Source organism: Aulonocara stuartgranti (genome assembly GCF_965226115.1).
Source record: "Aulonocara stuartgranti genome assembly, chromosome: 3".
In the NCBI taxonomy this organism is placed as follows: Eukaryota; Metazoa; Chordata; class Actinopteri; order Cichliformes; family Cichlidae; genus Aulonocara; species Aulonocara stuartgranti.
The window spans coordinates 36023214-36045727 of NC_138941.1; the positions used below are offsets into that span (position 1 = coordinate 36023214).

General features: G+C 39.6%; 1 protein-coding gene across 1 annotated transcript; it reads left to right on the forward strand.

The window, feature by feature from the left end:
- Window positions 1-663: 663 nt before the first annotated feature.
- LOC309693205 (uncharacterized protein) lies at window positions 664-2076 on the forward strand. Its single transcript, XM_082512230.1, has 3 exons — window positions 664-747; window positions 1097-1186; window positions 1656-2076. The coding sequence occupies exons 1-3, from the start codon at window positions 739-741 to the stop codon at window positions 1962-1964; spliced, it is 408 nt and encodes a 135-aa protein (XP_082368356.1). The 5' UTR covers window positions 664-738; the 3' UTR covers window positions 1965-2076.
- Window positions 2077-22514: the final 20438 nt, after the last annotated feature.

The window sequence follows — 22514 nt, forward strand, 5'->3', positions numbered from 1 at the left end:
GCAAAAAAAAAAATGCATTAAACCTCTCAGGCTCAAATTAAGTTTTTGTTGCTAATGCATAACCAAGTCCCGCAGTGGTACTTCTGAGTAAAAAAAACCCTCATAAAATATGTATGTGGGGTAATCAGGTAGTTATTTTTTTAACTGTTGCAAATCGGCAACGCCTGCCTCGAGAGGATTAACTAGTTGTGTCATAGATGTGTTAATGTGTAAAGGTAGTCCATATGGAAAAGATATATATAAATATTCTAAAGTTTGTATCTGTCTTGTGTGAAACTTGTATGAAAAGCATACAAGAGAGAAAACAGATATAAGATCCCTTGAAAAATTATATAAATGAAACTTTTGGATACTTACTAAAATAATATATGAAAGTGGCCACTTTCATGAGTAAATCATATAAGCCTTATGTGATTTACTATATCAAGCAAGCCAAATCTGATGCAAGTCTTTAATAAGTTTTTTCTATTTCTTTTTTATATGGGAGTGCTTGACTTTATTAGGATGTGTGTCCATATATTGCATAGCAGAGTCCAGATGAAGAACTATGCTCTATACCAGCCATTATTTTAAAATAATTTCACGTTGTTTCAGATAAACGCAGAGTTCAAATGCATCACAACCATGACTTTACAGTCAAGGTTTCTGTCGCAGCTTGACTATCTCTCCTAAAGTCTCCTGAAAGTGTTTGCAACGCAATCAGGGGAGCAGGGCAGGAAGATAAAGGATGTAACTGCCATGATGACAGTAAGAACTTTTAAATTATTTAACTACAAAGTGTATATGCATTGCATTAGGTCAGTAAAAGATTTATACGTTGCATCCTTTGCAAAGCTCAACTTTTACTTGTGAGTACCAATTCTACTGAAAGGACCCTATCATTTTTGTCATGCATTTAGTGTCCCACTGTGAAAAATTTATCTTTTTTATATGATCTGGAAACTATTTAGTCCACTCCTTAAAAATCATGTCAAACTTTTGAAAATTGTTTTGCTGGTGTTGCATGTTGATGACTGGTTCAAAAACACTGTCTTTGATCACTTTCTTCTATGCTACTGAAAATGTATCTATTTTTTTCTTTGTTATAATTCTTAAGGATGACATTGATGCTCGAAGGGAGTCCCTCATCAAAGGACTGTGCTTCTATCTGAATGAAAATCCTGACATCTTGGTGCAGGAGTACATGGTGAGTGTTTTATGAGTAGATTGTGGCTTTGCAACGTTTTTCAAAATGTATTCAGATAGCCATTTAATTCTCCTTGGACTAGGCAGGCCTAGTAGTCCTCTTTAATAATATGGCAAAGAGATTCTAACACTGAGATTAAAACAAAAGGTTAAACTTGTTCGCTACATCGCTTTTGTTTGGAAAAAAAAATTGCCCAACTGTGAGGCTGAAAGAAAATCTAAATTCTTCTGAGTGACATAGCCTGGCTTGCTGGTGGGCCAATGTCTTTCTAACAAAAGACTAATGTAGACCTTGAATGCCCTTCATTTGAAAAAAACAAAAACAAACTTTGTGCGTGTGTGTTCTATTTGTTGTTGTTTTTTTTCCGTTTAGAAACAGATCATGAATGGCAGCAGGACAGGGCACTGCATGTAAAAAAGAGGATTTGCCTAAAAAAGGAATCTTAAAGAAATGTTTTATCTTTAACCAGGACATGACCGAGGCCACTGCACTGACTGCTATAGAGAAAACAACGGTGGGCATTTATGTCTCCAGAGATACGCCAGGCAATGACTGTCCTGATGTTGGCATCATCATCGAGGGTGTGGTGGTTCTTCAGGATTTGGATAGTGTGGCCCTTGCAGTTGCCATGCTTTTTGGACTGTTTTACTCGTTGAACATGAGTTACCCATCACAGCTCCGCTACACCTTTGAGGTCATTCAGAAGGTGGTAATGGAATTGGATGCAACTCAGCTCTCAAGAAAAGCCCAAAATTTAAAGACAAAACTGCTCATGTAAAGAAAGTTCACTGTTGCTCGGCATGTGAGGTGGTTTGCTCTCTCACTTGTTCTCCTGCATTTTGGAGGTTCGATATCAACGACAAATGTTCACTATTGTGTACTTTGTAAATGCCATATAGATGGGGCCGGCTTGGTTTTGTTTTTTCCTTTTTGCTCTCTGTTCAAGTTTTCTAATTGGCAGCATTTTTAGATTTTGGTTTATTTGTTTTTAAAAGTGAAGAAATGTAGGATTGTTCACCCCAAATAGTCCCATCATGGCTGTGTGAAACAGCATTTTAGGTTTAATTTAGTTGGTCTAAGATTGCTTTGATGGTTTTATCTTTTAAACCAAGATGTTTCAGTATGATCATTGCTGGAATTTTTGAAACTTTTTTCGTATTTGTTAATTTTTTTTAAGTCACTCTATCACTGTTATTTCTGTGGCTCTTTAATAAAGGTTTTGACTTGCAAGTGGTATTTTTTTCTTTTTTTAGTAATTAGGGCAAAATGCATAATGTTAATGATAAGGTTAATAGGTAGGTGTTTCCCAATCCAGTAATTTTAGAATTAATGGTAACTAACATTATGTTAAATTATTTACAATTGTAATTGTTCATTTAATCTTAAAACCTTAAGCAGAATTTTTTGTATTACTGTTCTCTTTCAAAGAGGTAACCTGTGTTTTTCTGTGTTTTGTCAAGTCAATCATGGCATAGATATTAGACCTTTTAGTTTATTTATTTTTTCTCCCCACTCAGGTTACCATCTTGAAAGAAAGAGTGCGATATGTTATAAAGCTTACATTAAAAAATGTGTACTTGATACTAGAATATAATAACACATTGTTAAACGAAGATAACGTGTAGTATTTAAGTGACCAATTAGTGTTGGGTAAAAGTTACTCAATAGTGTTGGATTAAAGTGAGAAAATTATGAAAGAATAAAATATTCCAAGACTTCAAATTACTTCAACAGAACATGTCTCATTCACATTTTATCAAGACAAAATTTATAGGTTTATTGAAAGCGAATAACTTGTGTTAATTTAACACAATTTTTTCATTTGCTGCCAAAGCATCTGTGTGCAACAAATGTCCACCATTGAATTAAGTAAATCCAACAACATATTTTTTTCAGTGTGAGGAGTCTGCCCCCTCACATATACTAATGTGCCACAAACGGGTTGGGGGATTCTCATCAGATGAGAATTCCTCAAAATCGGCGTCCTCCTCAACACAATCCTCTGTCTCAAACACATTCACTTCTATGTCACTTTCACTGTCAAAGACTTGTGCCAAAATTTCATTGACAGTAAATCTGTTCCCAGAGGAATTTTTTTTAGAGAACATAGAGATTGCACAGTACACCGTGCACCAAGACTAATAATTTAAATAGAAGGGGGTCATGGAAGCTTTTATAAGTTTGCTCCTCCCCTATATCTTGCATAAGCTGTTAATGTCATTGTGAGAAAATCCTACCTACCCGCCACTGCACGAGAAATATCTGTTCTAATTCTGCAGGTGAGTATAGTAGGTCACACACACACACACACACACACACACACACACACACACACACACACACACACACACACACACACATTTTCATATCTTAGTCAGGACATATAATTCCCTAACCCTTAGACTATATCTAACCATAACCTAAGATAAGATAAGATAAAACTTTATTAATCCCTCGGGTGGGTTCCTCTGGGAAATTCGGTTTCCAAAAGCACAGCACCGACAGAAGTTACAGAGTTACAGAATATTATATATATATATATACACATATATAAATAAAATATATAAAGGGGATAAATAGAATAAATAGGAATAAAAATAAAAATACAAGTGAATTGCACATTACCTAATAACCTAATTGTAACCCTGACATTAAAACCACATTTTGAGCCTCAAAAATGCCTTCAAACACATGGCGATGGGCATTTGTCCCCATAATTATTTGATCCTTAGGGGGTACCACACATATCCAAAAAACACTGGAAAAAAATACTGATGGATGAATGTAGTCAATGTGATTGTAAATGTGCATTGGACAAGTGATGTATTAACCAGCAGGGTGAGCTGAAGCACCAGGAATAAACTCTAATCAAATCAAATCAAATCACTTTTATTGTCACATCACATGTGCAGGTACATTGGTACAGCACATGTGAGTGAAATTCTTGTGTGCGAGCTTCACAAGCAACAGAGTTGTGCAAAATACAATAATGTAAACAAGCAAAATACAAGAATGGCTACATCTGAAACTAATAAATATATGTACAATATATAATAGTATATGCATTTCTGGATGTGTATACTAAATATTTTTCTACGTGTGTGTGTGTGTGTGTGTACACATATTTTACAAATTAAATAGAGTAAACAATAAATAAAATATATAAAATAAAATATACAGAGTGAGACATGTGCAAAACAGTGGCGTTACTGTACAGTAAGGAGTGCATAATGTTAAAGTTCAGTAGTGAAGCTGAGGTGTCTATGAAGTGTTCAGCAGTCTGATGGCCTGATGGAAAAAGCTGTCTCTCAGTCTGCTGGTGCGGGACCGGATGCTGCAGAACCTCCTTCCTGATGGAAGTAGTCTGAACAGTTTATGGCTGGGGTGACTGGAGTCCTTGATGATCCTCCCCGCTTTCCTCAGGCACCGCTTCCTGTAGATGTCTTGGAGGGAGGGAAGCTCACCTCCAATTATCCGTTCAGAGCACCGCACTACTCGCTGGAGAGCTTTGCAGTTGTAGGCGGTGCTGTTGCCATACCAGGTGGTGATGCATCCAGTGAGGATGCTCTCAATGGCACAGTGATAGAAGGTCCTGAGGATGCGGGGGCTCATGCCGAATCTTTTCAGTCTCCTGAGAAAGAAGAGGCACTGCTGCGCCTTCTTCACTGTTTTGTTTGTGTGTACTGACCACGTAAGATCCTCAGCCAGATGTACACCAAGGAACCGGAAGCTGCTCACTCTCTCCACAGCAGCGCCGTTGATGGTGATGGGGGTGTGTACTTCTCTGCACCTCCGGAAGTCCACTATCAACTCCTTTGTCTTTGCGACGTTGAGGGTGAGATGGTTGTCTTGACACCAGTGGGTCAGGGCGCTGACCTCCTCCCTGTAAGCCGTCTCATCACTGTTGGTGATAAGACCCACCACTGTAGTGTCGTCTGCAAACTTCACAATGATGTTGGAGTTGTTAGTGGCCGTGCAGTCGTGGGTGTAGAGTGAGTACAGGAGAGGGCTCAGTACACACCCCTGTGGAGCACCAGTGTTCAGTGTGACGGGGGATGAGGTGATGTTGCCCAGTCTGACCACTTGGCGTCTGTCAGACAGGAAGATAAGGATCCAGCTGCAGAGGGAGCTACTCAGTCCTAGATCCTGCAGTTTCCTGTCCAGCTTCGAGGGAACGATGGTATTGAATGCTGAGCTGTAATCTACAAACAGCATTCTCACATACATGTCTCTCTTCTCCAGGTGTGACAGGGCAGTATGTAGTGTCAGGGCTATGGCATCATCAGTGGACCTGTTGTGGCGGTATGCGAACTGTAGAGGGTCCAGTGAGTCGGGTAGTGCAGAGCAGATGAAGTCCCTGACCAGCTTCTCGAAGCATTTGCTCACGATGGGGGTCAGGGCTACATGTCGCCAGTCGTTCAATGAGGAGATGGTGGAGGATTTGGGTACAGGGACGATGGTGGCCATTTTGAAGCAGGCTGGGACTACAGACAGAGAGAGGGAAAGGTTGAAGATGTGTGTGAACACTCCAGCCAGCTGAGCCGCGCATGACTTGAGGACGCGGCCGGGAATCCCGTCCGGACCAGTAGCTTTGCGTGCGTTCACCTTCCTGAAGCACCTCCGCACATCCTCCTCAGACACAGTGTGCGCACTGACGTCATCCGCGGTGCGCACACTGTCCGGTCTCATGGTGTTCGCTGTGTCGAATCTAGCGTAGAATACGTTTAGATCCTCACACAGAGAGGCCGTGGTCTGCGGTGTGCTGGTTTTCCCTCTAAAGTCTGTGATCGTGTTTAGTCCCTGCCACATACTCCGAGGGTTGTCAAACTGTTGCTCCACCCTGTCCCTGTACTCACGTTTGGCTGCTTTGATCGTCTTCCGGAGTTGGTAATGTGCGTGTTTGTAGTTCGATGTGTTCGCGGAGGCAAAGGCGGTGCTCTGTGCCGCGCGAACATCTCCGTTAATCCAGGGTTTTTGATTTGGGAAGGATTTAACTGTTCTGGATGGGACGACATCTTCCACGCATTTCCTGATAAATCCGCAGACTGAGTCTGTGTATTCATCAATGTCCCTAGCAGCCACGTGAAACATTTCCCAGTCCGCGTGATCAAAACAGTCCCGCAGCGCAGACTCCGATTGGTCCGTCCAACAGTGCACCGCCCTCCGGGTTGGAGCTTCCTGTTTCAGCTTCTGCCTGTAGGCGGGCAGGAGCAGGATGGAGCGGTGATCTGATTGGCCGAATGGGGCGCGGGGGAGGGCTTTGTACGCATCCCGGAAAGAGGTGTAGCAGTGGTCGAGTAGCCGATCTCCACAAGTGTTAAAATGGATGTGTTGGTGGAGTTTGGGTGAGACTTTCTTCAGGTTTCCCTTATTAAAGTCTCCGGCTGTGATAAACGCTGCCTCTGGGTGTGCGGTTTCCTCGCTGCTGATCGCGCTGTACAGTTCCCTGAGTGCTCGGTCAGTGTCGGCTTGTGGGGGAATGTAAACAGCCGTAATAATCACTGCTGTAAATTCCCTCGGTAGCCAGAATGGCCGGCACTTAATCATCAGGTACTCCAGGTCCGGTGAGCAGGAGGATTTGACCGGGTGCACGTTCGCATAATCACACCAGCTGTTGTTGATCATGAAACACACACCACCGCCTCTGCTTTTCCCAGTAAGATCCTGTGACCTGTCCGCGCGATGCACGGAGAACCCCGGTAGTTGTATTGCGGAGTCCGGTACCTTGTCCGATAGCCAGGTTTCTGTGAGGCAGATCACGCAGCAGTCCCGCATCTCTCGCTGGAATGAGATCCGTGCCCGAAGCTCGCACAGCTTGTTCTCCAGAGACTGCACATTAGCCAGTAATAAACTGGGTAACGGTGGTCTGTTAGTGCGCCGTCTCAGTCGAACCAGAACGCCAGATCTTCTCCCTCTGCGTCGGCGTTTGCGGCCTCCAGGGCCAGAGAACAAAGGCGTCTCAGGTGAGATGAATGGGGGGTCTGCAAACGGAGCGTCCGTGTTGCAAAACTTGAACTCCGGAAAGTTATAAGAAAGACCGTCTTTTATGTCCAGTAAGGTTTGTCGGTCGTACACAAGGAGACATGTGCTACTCGCGAAAAAATGAAGGAAAAGTAAAATTAAACACAGAAAAAAGCTGTTGCTTGGGGGAGCTCGCGACAAGGCTGCCATACTCGGCGCCATCTTGTACATCATGCTATTAACTATCTGTTATTGTGCTATTTATGTAAAGTGATGGGAATAACAGCGTTATAAGTAACGGCGTTACTTTTTTCAGTAATGAGTAATCTTCTGATTAATTACTCTTTCTATCGTTACAACGCCGTCAAGGTTACTAACAAGAAAATGCGGGGCAGTCACGTTACTATTTTTCAACAAACAGACAGTTGAAGCTGTCTTCAGCTTACCACACCTTATATCAGTTGCACCGAAGTAGCTGTCTACGTAAGTAATCTGGGCGCTACAGCTTTGTGCAGCTGCGCTCCCACGGTCGGCAATCACTTTCTGGCAGACGATCACTTTTTGGCACAACACCTGGGGTTAAAGGGGCAAAACAATCGCATGGGTGCTGCTGTTTGGCTGAGGAAGAATAAAGTAGCCGTGGTTAACATGACCACTTCAAGATGACAAAGCAACAAGGTGCTATATACCTATACTTATTTGATTTTGAAAAGTGTGCAGCAAAAATGTAATTTATCTTCATGCTTTTTATCATATATTCTGTAGAAAATACAATAGTCACAAGTAGAGCAGGGCAATATGACCAAAAATATTTATCACGATATACATTTGAAAATTTGCGATAACGATATAACTGACGATATAATTGACACGAGACAAAATACTTTACAACTCCGCAATTTTATTAGTGCAAAGAAAAAACATCAATGTATTTTCACTTAAACAAGCAGCTGTTTTTGTCCATTAAAGTTATATAAAAATGTAACAGTGCAAATGCAAATTCCTTGCTGACAGTTTAACCAAAAGGCATTTCCAGTGGAAATTGGCCAACCTATCCTCAGCATAACCATGTATAACATCCACAAAACTTAAGGAGGTTATACACACACAATACAGTAATATTATGTTGAAGCGCAGTACGTATCACTCCGCGAGGCTCCTGCCTACGACAGTCCATCAAGCGGTGCGGCTTCGTAGCTTAGCAAAATCGTACTGAAACATTTTACAGATTTTCGAGCGCCATGTACATAAAATTGTTTCGAGGTCAGTAAACACAACCAGAATTCATACATAAGGCACACGGGATTATAAGCGGCACTGTCGATTTTCAGAAAAATCAAAGGATTGATTTTAAGTGTGTTGTATTTTCCAAAAAAAACGGTAATAACGACGGCCCGCTAGCATGCTCTACCAAAAATAGTGCTTTGTTGTGTATCTGACAGACGAAAGCTAAAACAGTTTCACACCACTGAAGTTGCAGCATTTATACAAACCAATTCTGGTTCATCCGTTTCATTTATGATCCACTTTCGCCCTTCTCATTCGCCGCCATGCTTTTTCCGCCATGTGCGTATGAAAACAAAGGCACTGCGCATGTGCGTTTTACCCATATTTTATCGTGATATTTCACTTTCTTATCATTGCCCAACATTATACCGGTATTACCGTGAACGGCATGATATGGCCCAGCCCTAGTCACAAGTTGAAAGTCATAGGCTAATTGATGTCCATCAACATTAAACAGCTCAGATTAATAAACCTATTGTATAATCTGTAGCGTTGGAACACAGTCTGACAATGAGACATCAATCAAATGTGCAGTGACAAAGACAATGAACTTTATAGCATTTATGTTTTTGTTAGTGTTCTGTCTGTGTTTGTACAAGATTAATGGCTGAAGCACCACAGATCAAGTGTTTGTGTGTAAGTGTGGGTTTCACTATGTCTAAATGAGAAAGGCTAAGTATGTGAAATGTTTTTGCTTTTGTTTTTTCACCATGGTTGCAGCAAAACATTCCCCTAGTCTTCTTCCTCTTCAGTAATCTTGGTAGTCTGGGCAGTTCAGTTTCTTTTGTGTCAATTCTATTTTTACATCTAATGGTTCAAAAGATTCTGTTAAATGATAGAAGGAAAAACTTCAAACAAACTTCAAACAAATTGCAGCTGTAAGCTTCTGAGAATAATTTATTAGGTTTGGTTTTGTATATGTCAAACATTTTGTTTCATGTCAGCAATTTCAAGCTACCTTGTTGAAAAGTTATTAACATGTTAATATTTGATTGGAGAAATTCTGCAGCATGCCCATTAAAAAGTGAAAAAGTTTATTTTTTATACATTTTCTCATACATGCAGATAATACAGCAATAACTTTATTACCTTTAATGTCACAGATTAAACAATGTCCATCAATATGTATTAAGATTAATAAACTCAGCAGTGCATGAGGATTACTGAGTATGACTATGACTGTCTGACTGTCAACAGACTTTCAGTCTGTTGAAATACTAATCACACCAACAGTCACAGTTTGGTGTGAAGACATTTTCCCCTTTGTTCCCCTTCAAAATATACTTGGTGAAAATGTGTGGGTGTGCTGGACACTCCCCATGCATTTTTCATTTGAGAAAGATATGTACTGATGGAGGCTTCCTGTTCCATTATTAGTTTAGCTTTTACTGAAGCTGCTCTGAAAAATAGTCTGTGAATGTGGCACCAATGGCATGTAGCTGACGTAGACCGTGACCTTTAAAGCATTTATGTTTCTGTTACTACAAAAAATATTCATATTCATATTAATATTTGTTCATTTACCCAAATGTTATTATTAATGTTTATAGTTACTTCTCAATAACATTTCCCTCATATTTTTAAGATTTTACAATAATTATTTTGTTCTCTTTGTTGCCTTTGTTTTGTTCACCTGATTTGAAAAATAACCTGTTTAATTACCAGTGTTGGGTAAGTTACTTTAAGTTAGTAACTTAGTTACATTACTAGTTACTTCTATCAAAAGTAACTCAATTACTTCAAGTTACTCGTTACTTTCAGAGTAACTAGTTACTTTGGAAAGTAGCTTTGGTTTTACTCAGAATTCTCTTGTTAATGTGTTGCTTCCGTAACTGGATACCCAGCAAGTTTGCCAGTCTTCTAGCTTGCTTACTTGCCACAAGTGCACTGTGCCACCTATAGAAAGGAAAAAATAATGTGCACATTTCCACAAGAGAAATCCCACACCTGATTCTATCCAAGCCTCCTTTTTACATCCAACACAAAAACTGCAGTCGTGGTGCTTCCGATTGTACTCAGAACTCGGAAATTCTGACTTCTGAATAGGAAGATGTAGGTAACACCAGACTGCAGATGAGCTGCATACAGAGCTGGACTGGGACAAAAAAATCATCCCGGGCATTTTGACTAGAGACTGGGCCACCATTATAGGAAAAATCATAAAGCCTTTGAATGAAAATAAACGCTGTTGTGACAGTGATGTACACTGTTCTGATGGTATATATGTATCAATCTATCAATTGTTTGTTGTAAGATTCAGATAATTATTTTTTTAAAAGTGAGACATTTTAAATGAGAATAAGAAACTATTTCCTTGTGCCCCCCTTTCCCTTTTAATGCCCTACATGGACCCCTGGCAACACTTTGCTAGACCCGCCCCTGCACAGTTACCAGCTGTCAGCTACTTAGAAAAGGATCCTGGTGTTATTTGTCTCTCAGAAACAGTTCATAACTTCTCTTCAACTCATTCATGTCACCTAAAAGGTAAACCTGTTTCTCCATCACAGCTCTGATGATTCAGTAAGGACATCTCCTGATTTCATCTTCATGTTTCCCTCTCACCACATAACCAAACCGACATCATGACCAGCAGGTTTACAGCTGTGGCTCCAGCAAACATCAGCTGATAGTAGAAAGTAATATGAAATAAATTCTAACAACAGCTGATCAAGCTTAAAAGTGCTGCTGTTGTTTACCGCGACATCCGCTGGTTTCCTCTTTCTGGCGCAAAGTGGGCGATAAATAAACGAGAGAGAAAAGCCGATCAGCTGATCATTGATCAGTTTCATGATTGAAGTAGAAACAGGAGAGGGAGGGTGAGAGAATGAGAGGAGAAGAGGCAGCTGACAGCGTAAAGATGCAGAAAAACTCCAGCTTTGTGTCTTTTTCCATTCTAGCTGGAATCCGGGACAAACTGTGTTCCTTTTCACCTCAATACGAAACGCGTAATATTTTCTCTGAATACGAGGCGATTCCGTTTTTTACGGGACGGTTGGCAACTCTAATAATTAACCTTATGAACAAAATAAAGTTCAACATCAGTAACATAGCACCCACCCAGCTGTAGAAACTCCATCATTCTAGCTAGCACGCAGTACGAAAAAGTCAGCATAACGAAAATAAACTCCACCTAAACTTGGTTCATATCTGACCCAGATGGACTGCAGGTTATAACTTCTTACCTGAAGTTCAGTTCACCTGACACTCTCGGACCAGCAGCCGCTTCGGGTCTCTCCTCTTGCTTCCGTTTTCCTTCATCCACCTGCTCGCCTCCAACACTTGCTAATGTTATTGAATCTGTGGAAGCTCCGCGATAGCCACCACATAAAGTAACGAATAACGAGCCTATTTAAATCCCAGTAATGAGTAACGCGTTCCCGGTTTTGGCATAATAACTAGTTACCGTGCTCGTTACCACAATAATAACGTAGTTACTGTAACGCGTTACTTAATAGTTAGTCCCAACACTGTTAATTACTAATTTAAACTGATTTAATCTTAGACTTTTCATTTATGTTAAAACGTATCCTTGTCTGCAGATTTCTTTTTCTTTCATATTCTGTGATTTGCTGCACTTTGACTTGGTAAATGGCCTGTATTTATATAGCGCTTTACTAGTCCCTAAGGACCCCAAAGCGCTTTACATATCCAGTCATCCACCCATTCACACACACATTCACACACAGGTGATGGCAAGCTACATTGTAGCCACAGCCACCCTGGGGAGCACTGACAGAGGCGAGGCTGCCGGACACTGGCGCCACCGGGCCCTCTGACCACCACCAGTAGGCAACGGGTGAAGTGTCTTGCCCAAGGACACAACAACCGAGACTGTCCAAGCCGGGGCTCGAACCGGCAACCTTCCGATTACAAGGCGAACTCCCAACTCTTGAGCCACGATCGCCCCGATGCCATTTGTCTACGTGATTGTTCACTGGCATGAAGCTGTTTCACAAGAAATAACCCCACCTTGTTATAAACAATATTGAAAGTGACTTAAAATATTCTCCATTCCAGCACTTGAGAGGATTTAATTAAAGTGCACCAAGTGCTACATGTAGCTAGAGCAGGGCGATATGGCCAAAAATATTTATCACGATATATATTTGAAAATTTGCGATAACGATATAACTGACGATATAATTGATGCGAGACAAAATACAACTCCACAACATTACTAGCGCAAAAAGACAATCTTCCATTTATTTTCACTTAAACAAGAAGCTGGTTTTTATGTACATTAAAGCTTTATAAAAATTTAACCAAAAGGCATTTCCAGTAGAAATGGGCTGACATATCCTGAGCATAACTATGTATAATATCCACTGAAGTTAAAAAGAGGTGCTTTGCAACATTAAACTGCAGTGTGCAGTACGTATTTTTCAGACCATAAGGTGCACAGGATTATAAGGCACATTAAGCGAAACAAAGCAGTCAGGAAATCAAACTTTATTAAACTCATTCTTCTTGCTTCCTCCACTTCTGTACCATTGATTCATTAATGTTGAATTCTCTCGCAGTTGCTCTATTCCCATGTTGTTGCAGTATATTAATGACTAACCTCGTATTGTGGATGGATTATCTCAGTTGTTCTCCTGACAGAAGTTTGGTCTGTTTACAGCATCCTGCCATGCGTTTGCTATTGTCTCTAACCATGAGGAACCTTCACGTTAACTTTTATAAGTGGAAAAGTGTTAGTGTTCGTACTCCAGCTTCACTGTTTATGTTATGCTAACATAGCTGTGTCGCTAGCGATCACGTAGCACATCATTATATACCAGCTAGCCCAACTTCAGTAACCCTACAAACGTCACTGCTGTTTAGTTTCCTGTCTTCATTTATGTTGGAAGTGATAGCAGAGCTGTACGTTTGATTTTTTTCAGAAATCTCTCAGTCAGAACATGATATATAATGCTAAGGTAACTAGCGAAACTAGCGAGCTAACTTCCGCTAGCTTCCTGCGAACTTCTAACTCCATGAAATGTAATACATTTTGTTTTCATGGATGCCTGGAAGTTAAACTTCATAGTTACACCTGGTAAAGCAGCAATGCTGATCGTTTTATTAAAGATGAAAGAATTTAGACAGTTTTTAACTCTCAGTGATGCTGCAGTGTTCGTTTGACCTGAAGAGGGGGGTTTAGGACCCAGATTACTCCCAGATTTAAGAGCATCTTAGTCCGACAAATACGACAATAACAACGGCCGCTTGCATGTTCTGCAAAAAAATTTGCTTTGTCGTGTACGGACAAACACCAAACCAGTTCCACATCACTGAAGTTGCACCATTTTTACAAACCAATTCTGGTTTATCTGTTTCACTCAACGATCGGCCATGTGCGTATGAAAACAAAGGAACTGCGCATGCGCGTTTTACTCATATTCTATCGAGATATTTCATTTTCCTATCGTTGTCTAACATTATACCGGTATTACCGTGAATGGTATAATATGACCCAGCCCTACATGTAGCTATATTACAGGTATCTATATTTCTAATTAAGCATTTTTCTTTGTAGAAAATGTCATCACATCTACCAGTGTAAGTTAGATGTACTTAAATCACAAACTAAAGGTTCAGAATTTACCTGAGTGGATTAGAAATGTAAAAACAATGTGATAGATGCCATTTGTCTACGTGATTGTTCACTGGCATGAAGCTGTTTCACAAGAAATAACCCCACCTTGTTATAAACAATATTGAAAGTGACGCACATGTACCTGCTCGATTCTAAAAATAAATGTGAAAAGATCTGGTTACATAACATACTAGATCTCAAACATCATTCATGGATAAATAATGCTTGTTAATAAAGGATGATTACTTTTATCCAGACAAAAGGCTTTTCTTTATGTTTGTTCAAGTGTTTATGGTATTAAATCAGTCCTGAACCTTATTGTTAGGCAGTTTATGCAAGCTTTGATTGGCGACACCATAATTTGTCCATTCCTTGGCTGATTCAAACCCACATAATGAGGTTCAGTAACTTTACCAAATCTCTCTAATATTTTGCTCCTTACTATTTTTCTATTTATTTTTTTTATTATTTAATTTTATTATGTTTTATTATATTTTCTTCTACTGTATCATGCTGCTGAGTGACTGCTGCTCGTCGAACACATTTCATTGCAATGTTGACCCTGTGCTAACTTGCATATGACAAATAAAACTGAAAACTGAAAAACTCAGTCTGCAAAAGTGGAATAGATTCCATAATATACTGAAGCCACCAATCAAGAACAGAGTTATTTCCGGCAGACACACTCAGCTGCAACCTTTGCAGATCAACTGATTTCTCTGTTTGCCAACATCAGTTCAAATGTACGATGCCACCTTTGCAACAAGCCAGTTTGTGAAATTTCTTCTGTCCTAGATATTACATGATCTACTGTAAGTGGTATTAAGGCAAAGTGGAAGTGTTTAGGAACCACAGGAATTCAGCTACAAAGTGGCAGATCATGTAAAGTTACAGAGTGCAGTTGTCTAATGTTGAAACATAGTGCACGAAGGTCACAAAGGCTCTGCTGACTCAATAACCACATTTCCAAATCTCCTTTTGCATAAACATTAACACAAAAAAAATGCACCAGGAGCTTCATGGTAAAAATTTCCATGACCAAGCTGTTCCTGTAGGCTCATGTAGGTTTTATATGAGTATGTAAGAAACTGTTTCACTTCCAGGTAGGTACAAGGCAGACCTAATATTTTGGCATTTATTTTACTGTACAAAAATACTTTTTTGTTTCCTTGAGTCTGGAAAGCACCAGAGTATGCAGGGTATACATTTTGTCTATGTGAAGACTACATAGAAAATACAAATCAATACACAGAATAATGTTTTAACATGCCACAGTAGAAGATTGCAGTACATTTCTTCAGTCAAAATAGACAATAGCAGTGGAGAAAATACTTTTTTTTTTCCTTTTGCCTGTCCCATTTGGCTCTTTTGCCATCAGAATTGTTGTCTAAAGGCAAAGAAAGATGCCCAACGGATTTACTTTACCAAATTGACCATCCCAGCCTTGCCGTAATGGTCCATTTGATTCACCTTTTATTGTTTATTTTATTTTCACTTACTGAATACGGGACAGACTTGACTGGGGGAAAGAAGGGGAGAAAGAAAGAGGGAAAGAGAAACAGCTGAGAAGAGGGACGGGGGAGAAGTGCAAAAAACAAAAACCAACAGAATGGGCAGAGAAAAAAAATGCATATATCAATCACCTGGATCACCTGTTGAGAAAGAAAAAAGAAAACAAACAGAAGAGAACAAGAGTAATAGAATAAACAACATCACAATGATATATGGGAATATGACAGTAAATACTAATTATTAAACATTATTGTGCAGCACATAAGATCAACAGAACACAGTGTGCTTTGAGGTAGGAGCCAAAAAGGGTGTAGTTTGTGGGTGTGATCACTCGTGTGTACACCTGTGAGCATGGACGCGCTTGTTTTTTTTTTTTAAAAGATTCCTTCATGTAATGATCTGCTAGAGGGTGTGGGGGGGCCACAGCCCCGTCCTCCAGGGCATGAAGCAGGTATGGAGGAGATCAAAACTCCAGACATCCAGAGGCCCTCAGAACACAAGAGACCAAGGAAGACCAACAGAGGGGCAGCCGCGCCACTGTCCCAGAAAGAGCTGAGGAGAGTCCCAGATGAGGGCTCACTCAGCAGCCGCGGAGCAGAAGCCAGGGGGAGTTGCAGTGACGCGCCCGTGAGCTCCGCCGGCAGCCAGCCGTGCCTGAGTGACCGAGCCCCAGGCCGAGAGGCCGGGGGCACCCCACCTCCGAAGTGGCCCGAGCGAGCCCCAGGCTCCAGGCCCCGATAAGCGGCCGCCAAGGAGTGAGCCGGTGTGTATCTGGACGCGAGAAAATACATTTAGAGGATACAAAATGTTAAGCTGGGCCAATATTCTTGAAATCTTGTTTGTATTTCTTTGTTTGTTTATCCTTATTTTTTACTCTTCAGCAGAACTGTAATTTGAAAATGTGAGGAAGCATATGAATGTATCATCATTCTCCATTGTTGGGCAGATAAGCAGCATAAAATGCATAGCCAAAACAAAACAAAACAACAGGAAAAATATTCCCAAAATGATCCAACTAAGGTCTTGATGTAAGACACATACACAGCTAGATTAATTTCTAGTCCATGGCTCCTCAATGCCAGATTTACCAAGCTTCCTTGTCTTGGCTTGAGGGAAAAAGTGACAAGAATTCAACCAGTATTCAAAAATAATACCATGTCAGCTTTAATCATCTCAATGCAGCAAACAGAGACAAGATAGTGAATTATATATAAGCAGTGTGGTATTTAATGCATAAATGCAAGGAATATTAACTGCAATGCTGTGAGTTCACAACATTTTATTATTATTATTATTATTATTATTATTATTATTAGAATGTACCACTTTGTTTAAATGTTCTGTATTACATGGTACAGTGAAAAATCTTTGAAAACTCATACAGTATATCATGCGACATATTTTCCAAATGTTTTTCACTCTACTGGAATTCATTATTTGTTTGCCTGCCTTGATGTCTACAAATAACTCCGGTCACTAACAAAAAGAAGGGAGAGGCTGTTATCCTGAACCAAGAAACTTTCAGGTTCATCGCTTGACAAACTTGTGAGTCCTGTGATGTGATGTTGTTCCTCAGGATGTCACAGATTCCTCTATTTTCTTTTACATACGTCATTAGCCCTCACTCTTCTGAAATATATAAGGCCACAAGAGATGTGAACATAAGATTTAACAGAGTGAAGAGGTGAACTGCACTGTTTAAAACATAGTCATTTAAAAATATCTAAAAAAGGATTAAAAAGGGGAGAATTAATACATTTTCATCTGATCTCAGTTTTTGTAAGTACAATGTACAAAACTGATTTTATGTACTGTGAATATGACTTTTTGTTTCTTTCACTTACTTATTAAACTAATGCTAATTAAGTATTTTACCAATATTATTTCAAAATGTTCACGTATAGTTGTTTTTTGTTTTATTAAAAAATATAATGATGAGTACAGTTAATAATTATTATTTTGCATTTTTGTCACATTTTATTTTACTGGGTTTTTAACTCGTTTTTCAAGTTTTTGTTTTAATCGTCATGTATAGTTTTGACATATGTTTCTTTTACAGATTTAATTGATTAAACAATGGGGATTGGACTGATTATATCAATTTCCTTGCTTCTAACAGGTAAGCTAAGTGATGCTAATCTTACTAGTGATATAAAATAAATGAACTGCTTTAGCATAGCTATATGTAATGTCATAAATAATTGCTATAGAAAATATGTAGACTGTATTAATGATGAATGCTATAATACTTTAATGGTTATGCACATATTAACTTGAGTGAAGTAAATCTAGGTGAGTTGTACCTAATGATGCAAGAAGCCAAATTTCTATATATTTTTTTTAATTTCTACAAAAAGTGGGTTTGAGCAACTTTGAGTTTGGCTGAGATGAGGAAATTTTGCATACGTGGGGATAGTTTTGCTTCTGTCTGTCTCTTTCCTTCTTGAGGCTGAAGCATTTGGTTTTCCTCATACTCAGTGTCAAAGCACACATAGATCATTCCCTTTAAAATCACTCATTTCTAAAAAAGGTTGAAAGGTTTCCACTTAACCCCCTCACTTTTTTTTATATCTTTAACATATTAAATTAAGCCATGCAAAAGATTACCTTCATACTTTAAAACTATCTGGAACTTAAAATGCAAGGACTAGGCTGATATTGCACACTTTTCAATAAATCTTATTTTTGTCCAATGTTTTTGACCCCTCATAACATTACACTATAGGATAGTCTTGTGACTTTTTCAATGCTGAGAAAATCTATTTGGGCTCTGTTAATTACTGAAATCAATTTAAATTTAAAAATTAAACAGGGAATTTAAATTTAAAGTGCACTGTGCAGAAGAAGCTGAAACTTGTGCTGAAAAAATGTGAAAATGCTGAATGTTCAGCAAAAAAGAGATAAGGAACCTGAAAATTGTGCTGAAAAGAGGTGAAAAAGCTGGATTCTTCAGCTGAGGAATCCAGCTTATGACAACATTTTCTTCAGCTGAAGAAGCTGGAATTTGTGCTGAAAAGAGTTTAAACAGTTCAACCGTTAACTGAAATTTTTTTGTCATGAGCGGGATTCGAAACCTGGCCTCCTGCTCTGAGAACGACTGCTCAGTTTCAGTTTTCAGTTTTATTTGTCATATGCAAGTTAGCACAGGGTCAACATTGCAATGAAATGTGTTTGATGAGCAGCAGTCACTCAGCAGCATGATACAGTAGGAGAAAATATAATAAAATAAAATAAAATAATAAAGAAAATAGAAAAATAGTAAGGAGCAAAATATTAGAGAGACATGGAAAACGAGAAAAGATGACTAAATATATATGTATCTATAAATATAAATATATGTACACTAGTGATTAAATAAGAAAATCTTGAAAAGAAATATGACGGGAGGGCAGATGGGATATTGAGAGCACACTACTCATTTTAGCTCATCTCACTGAGCTAAAACATGGCTCAGCCTGGCAAGCAAAACTGGTGATCACAAAAAGTTATATTTTTCAGCTACTCATCTCACTGAGCCAAACTGGTTCTCAAGTAACTGAAAGAAACTAAAAGAGGTGAAGAAACTGAAATTTGTGCAGAATAGAGTTGAAAAGATAAGGAACCTGAAAATTGTGCTGAAAAGAGGTGAAAAAGCTGAAATTCTTATGAAAGAGCAGAAGAAGCTGAAATTGTTCAGCTACTCATTGAGGCAAACTGGTACTCACGTAACTGCAAAAAGGTGAAAAAACAATTTTCTAATAACAGCAGAAGAGGCTGAGATTTATGCTGATAAGAGGTGAAAACGCTGAACTTTCTGCTGAAAAGAGGCAGAACAACCTGCTTCTGCTCAATTTCAGTCCACCAATCAGAGGTACTGCTTCTGTCTGCTTCATCAGGCTGTGTACTTGCCATGGAGCGTTAACAAGAATCTGAGGTCCATATTAGAAAAGCTGCTAAAATCATAAAATTTTCAGCATTGTAATAAATTAGCACTATAGATCACTGGTCTGTGATAGTGTAGTAATTTGTAATGGAAAAAAATAAGTTGGACAAGGTGGAATCTGAAGATCTGTTTCATTACCAAAGGCTCCACTGGCAGGAGCGAGGGCCGCCTGGAAAACAGGGTGATGAGCAGTCAGAATTAGATCGTGGCGAGAGGCGAAAAACGCAGATTTTTGGAGTTACAAAACGTCGCGTAACTCAAAAGTCAGTCAGTCATGTCTCAGTGTCAAGTCTGCGTCTTAGTCTGTCTCATGTTTCCTGTTTAATTTTGATAGATCCTCATATAGTTTATGCCAGTTAACTGTTTTTTCTTAGTGTTTTGTGTTTTAGCTTTTTCCAGTTTAGTTTTGTTAGTTTATTTTAGTCTCGCTTCACCTTTTGTTTTTGTGTTTTGTTCAATACAAAATAAAGGCCCATTTTTTTGGTTAATATTTCACTCTATCTGCATTTGGGTCCGCACACTCTCCGTTCCACGTCATCTGCCTCAGTAGACTTGCCATTTACTGTTTGTTATAGGTTTGCTCAGCCCAAATAAAACAGCTCTTTTTCAGTTTGGGTTAGGCTAGGTTAAATGAAATTTGTTTCAACGCTTCGTTTTGTCTGCGTTTGGGTCCACTATTCCACCAGGTCTGCAGACCTGACAACAAAGTGGAGCCAGTAAGAATTACTACGTAATCAATAAATGATCATGATAATGGGATCGAAATGGCAAAATTCTTATCAATTCCTGTCCATATTGGTGTTGGGTTCATTAATTTAAAAAGAGTAATGTGTTAAATATATTACACAGAACGTTTTACTTAAAAGCATACTTTAAGTACTAAATTTATTAAGTACTTACGCAACATACTTAATGCAGTACATCACTTAATTACTCCAAGGAGGAAGTATTTTGTTGCACTACTTGTTAGGATGCCTGGGTCGTTGACCCAGGGTTTTTGAGTTTATTATATTATTTATAATTTCTAGTCTTTGGTTTCTTTGAGTTCTGTCTTATGGTTTATGTCTCTGTCTTCTCTAGTTGCTCTGTCTCCCCTGTCAGCTGTATCCCCTTGTCTAGTTCACGTCTCTGCGTATCCTTAGTTGCTATATCCCCGTGTCCAGTCTGTGTCTGCCCTGGTCCCACGTCTCTGTTCCCTCTGTTGTAGTGCCTGCATGTGAGTCTGTGTCTTTTGTTCAGTCTGTGTTATGGGTTTCCTGTTTTACTTTGAAAGTCCATGTCTGATGTTAATACGTCTGGTTTTGCTTCCCCTTGTCTCGTTAGGCCTGATTTGCCCCAGCTGTGTTTCCCTCCTGTTACCCATTCCCTGATTGCTTCCTCTGTGTATTTAAGCCCTGTGTTTCTCTGTGTCTGTGTCGCGATCTACCGTTTATTTTGCTGTGTGTTTTGTCAGTCCACTGGTGTTAGTTTATTTTGAGTTTTTCCAGTTATGTTATGTTTGAGTTCAGCATTAAAGCTATTTAAGTTTGTCTCTGGAGTCTGCACCTTGGGTCCTATTCCTGTCCGCACACAGCTGACACAAAACACTACTCTTTACATTACTTTTGAGTTTCTCTGCATAATGACCTGAAACATATGTTGTAAGATAACATTTAACAATATAAACCTATAGGCTCTATTCCCACACACCAACCAAATCACTATCCCAATGAGAACATATATGATATATCATTTATGTATAAATGCAAAGCAAAAATAAAAACCAGCACAAAGAGTGGCAATTAGCACAGTGATTATACTGAAAAGACATGAACAGATATGAAGGATCCAGCCTGACTGCTCATGGATGCTTTTGTTGGGGATAAAGTATCTGAATTTCAGGAGCGGGCCCATGCCTCCAAACACGCTCTTTCCAGTTTTTATCTATGTATGATTCCCCAGTTCTAAAAGCAGTTTGTTCTCATTTTAGTGCCCCACCCTCCCTCCCCTTTTGTAATGCTTTTGTCACAGTGTACAAGGTGGACTCACATGCTGGACTCCGGGGATTGATGCACACAAGAGAATTTATAAACGTACAATGTCCAACAAGTATATATACAAATGGTGCGGGGCAGTGCTACAGACAAAAGGTGAGCGGGGCAGGGCTCCAGGAGAAATCCAGGGGAACACTCTCATTTCTCTCCAAACAATCCACACACGAGCTCACGTCTTTCTCCAAGCAATCCACAAACTAATCCAATCTCTCTCCTCGAACACTCGCCGCTCAGGGAACACTAGGGAAAACAGTCCAGAGGGTCTGCGCACAAAGAAACGCTTGTTAGTTTCTAACACACAACTATACGGAAAAACACTGGCTAGACGCTCGACTTTCACTGACGCGATTCACACAACGATCCAGCGAAGAACAGCCGTTGATTCCTGGCTTAAATGCTAGCCACACTAATGAGGCACCGGTGTTTCTTCCTCCGAGGGTGTGGGCCAAGGGCGTGAACCTGTAATCAGTTCCTCCCTGGCGAGAGAGAGATAGAGAGAGAAACAGCTGATCAGCGACCAGCTGAACCTCCAGGCCGTTACAGCTTTCACTTCTTCACTTCTCATTAATACATGGGGATCAATCCCCTCCTAGGCTTTCCCCAAACTGAAGCTCAATTTGTGTCTAAGCCATTCAACTTTGTCTACTAAAATCACCATCAAACTAAAAATGTTCTATTGTATAAATTATATTGATGTTTTCAGGTAAGGGTGAAAATTGTTCCAAAAACAGATGTTGAAATGAATTCATGGCATTTTTGCATTAGGAAGTTATAGTACATTAAGGATTCATTTGGGAAAGGTAACTCAGAGTAATTTGATGAAAAAGGAATTTAAAAATTGTACTTAATAAATACATACATTCATATTTAAGAGTATGTGAACTTATCTCCTACAGCTACGGGGACAGGAGCAATGACGAGCACGCCACCTCCAACAACAACCACCACTGCTTCACCGACCACCACCACCACGTCACCTCCCACAACAACCACCACTGCCCCAACGACCACCACCACAATGGCTCCTCCTACAAC

Bases quoted from the DNA above. Each gene is read 5' to 3' on its own strand.
- LOC309693205 (XM_082512230.1), top strand. The intron at 1,187-1,655 runs GTGAGTGTTTTA...ATCTTTAACCAG, and splicing joins TCTTGGTGCAGGAGTACATG to GACATGACCGAGGCCACTGC.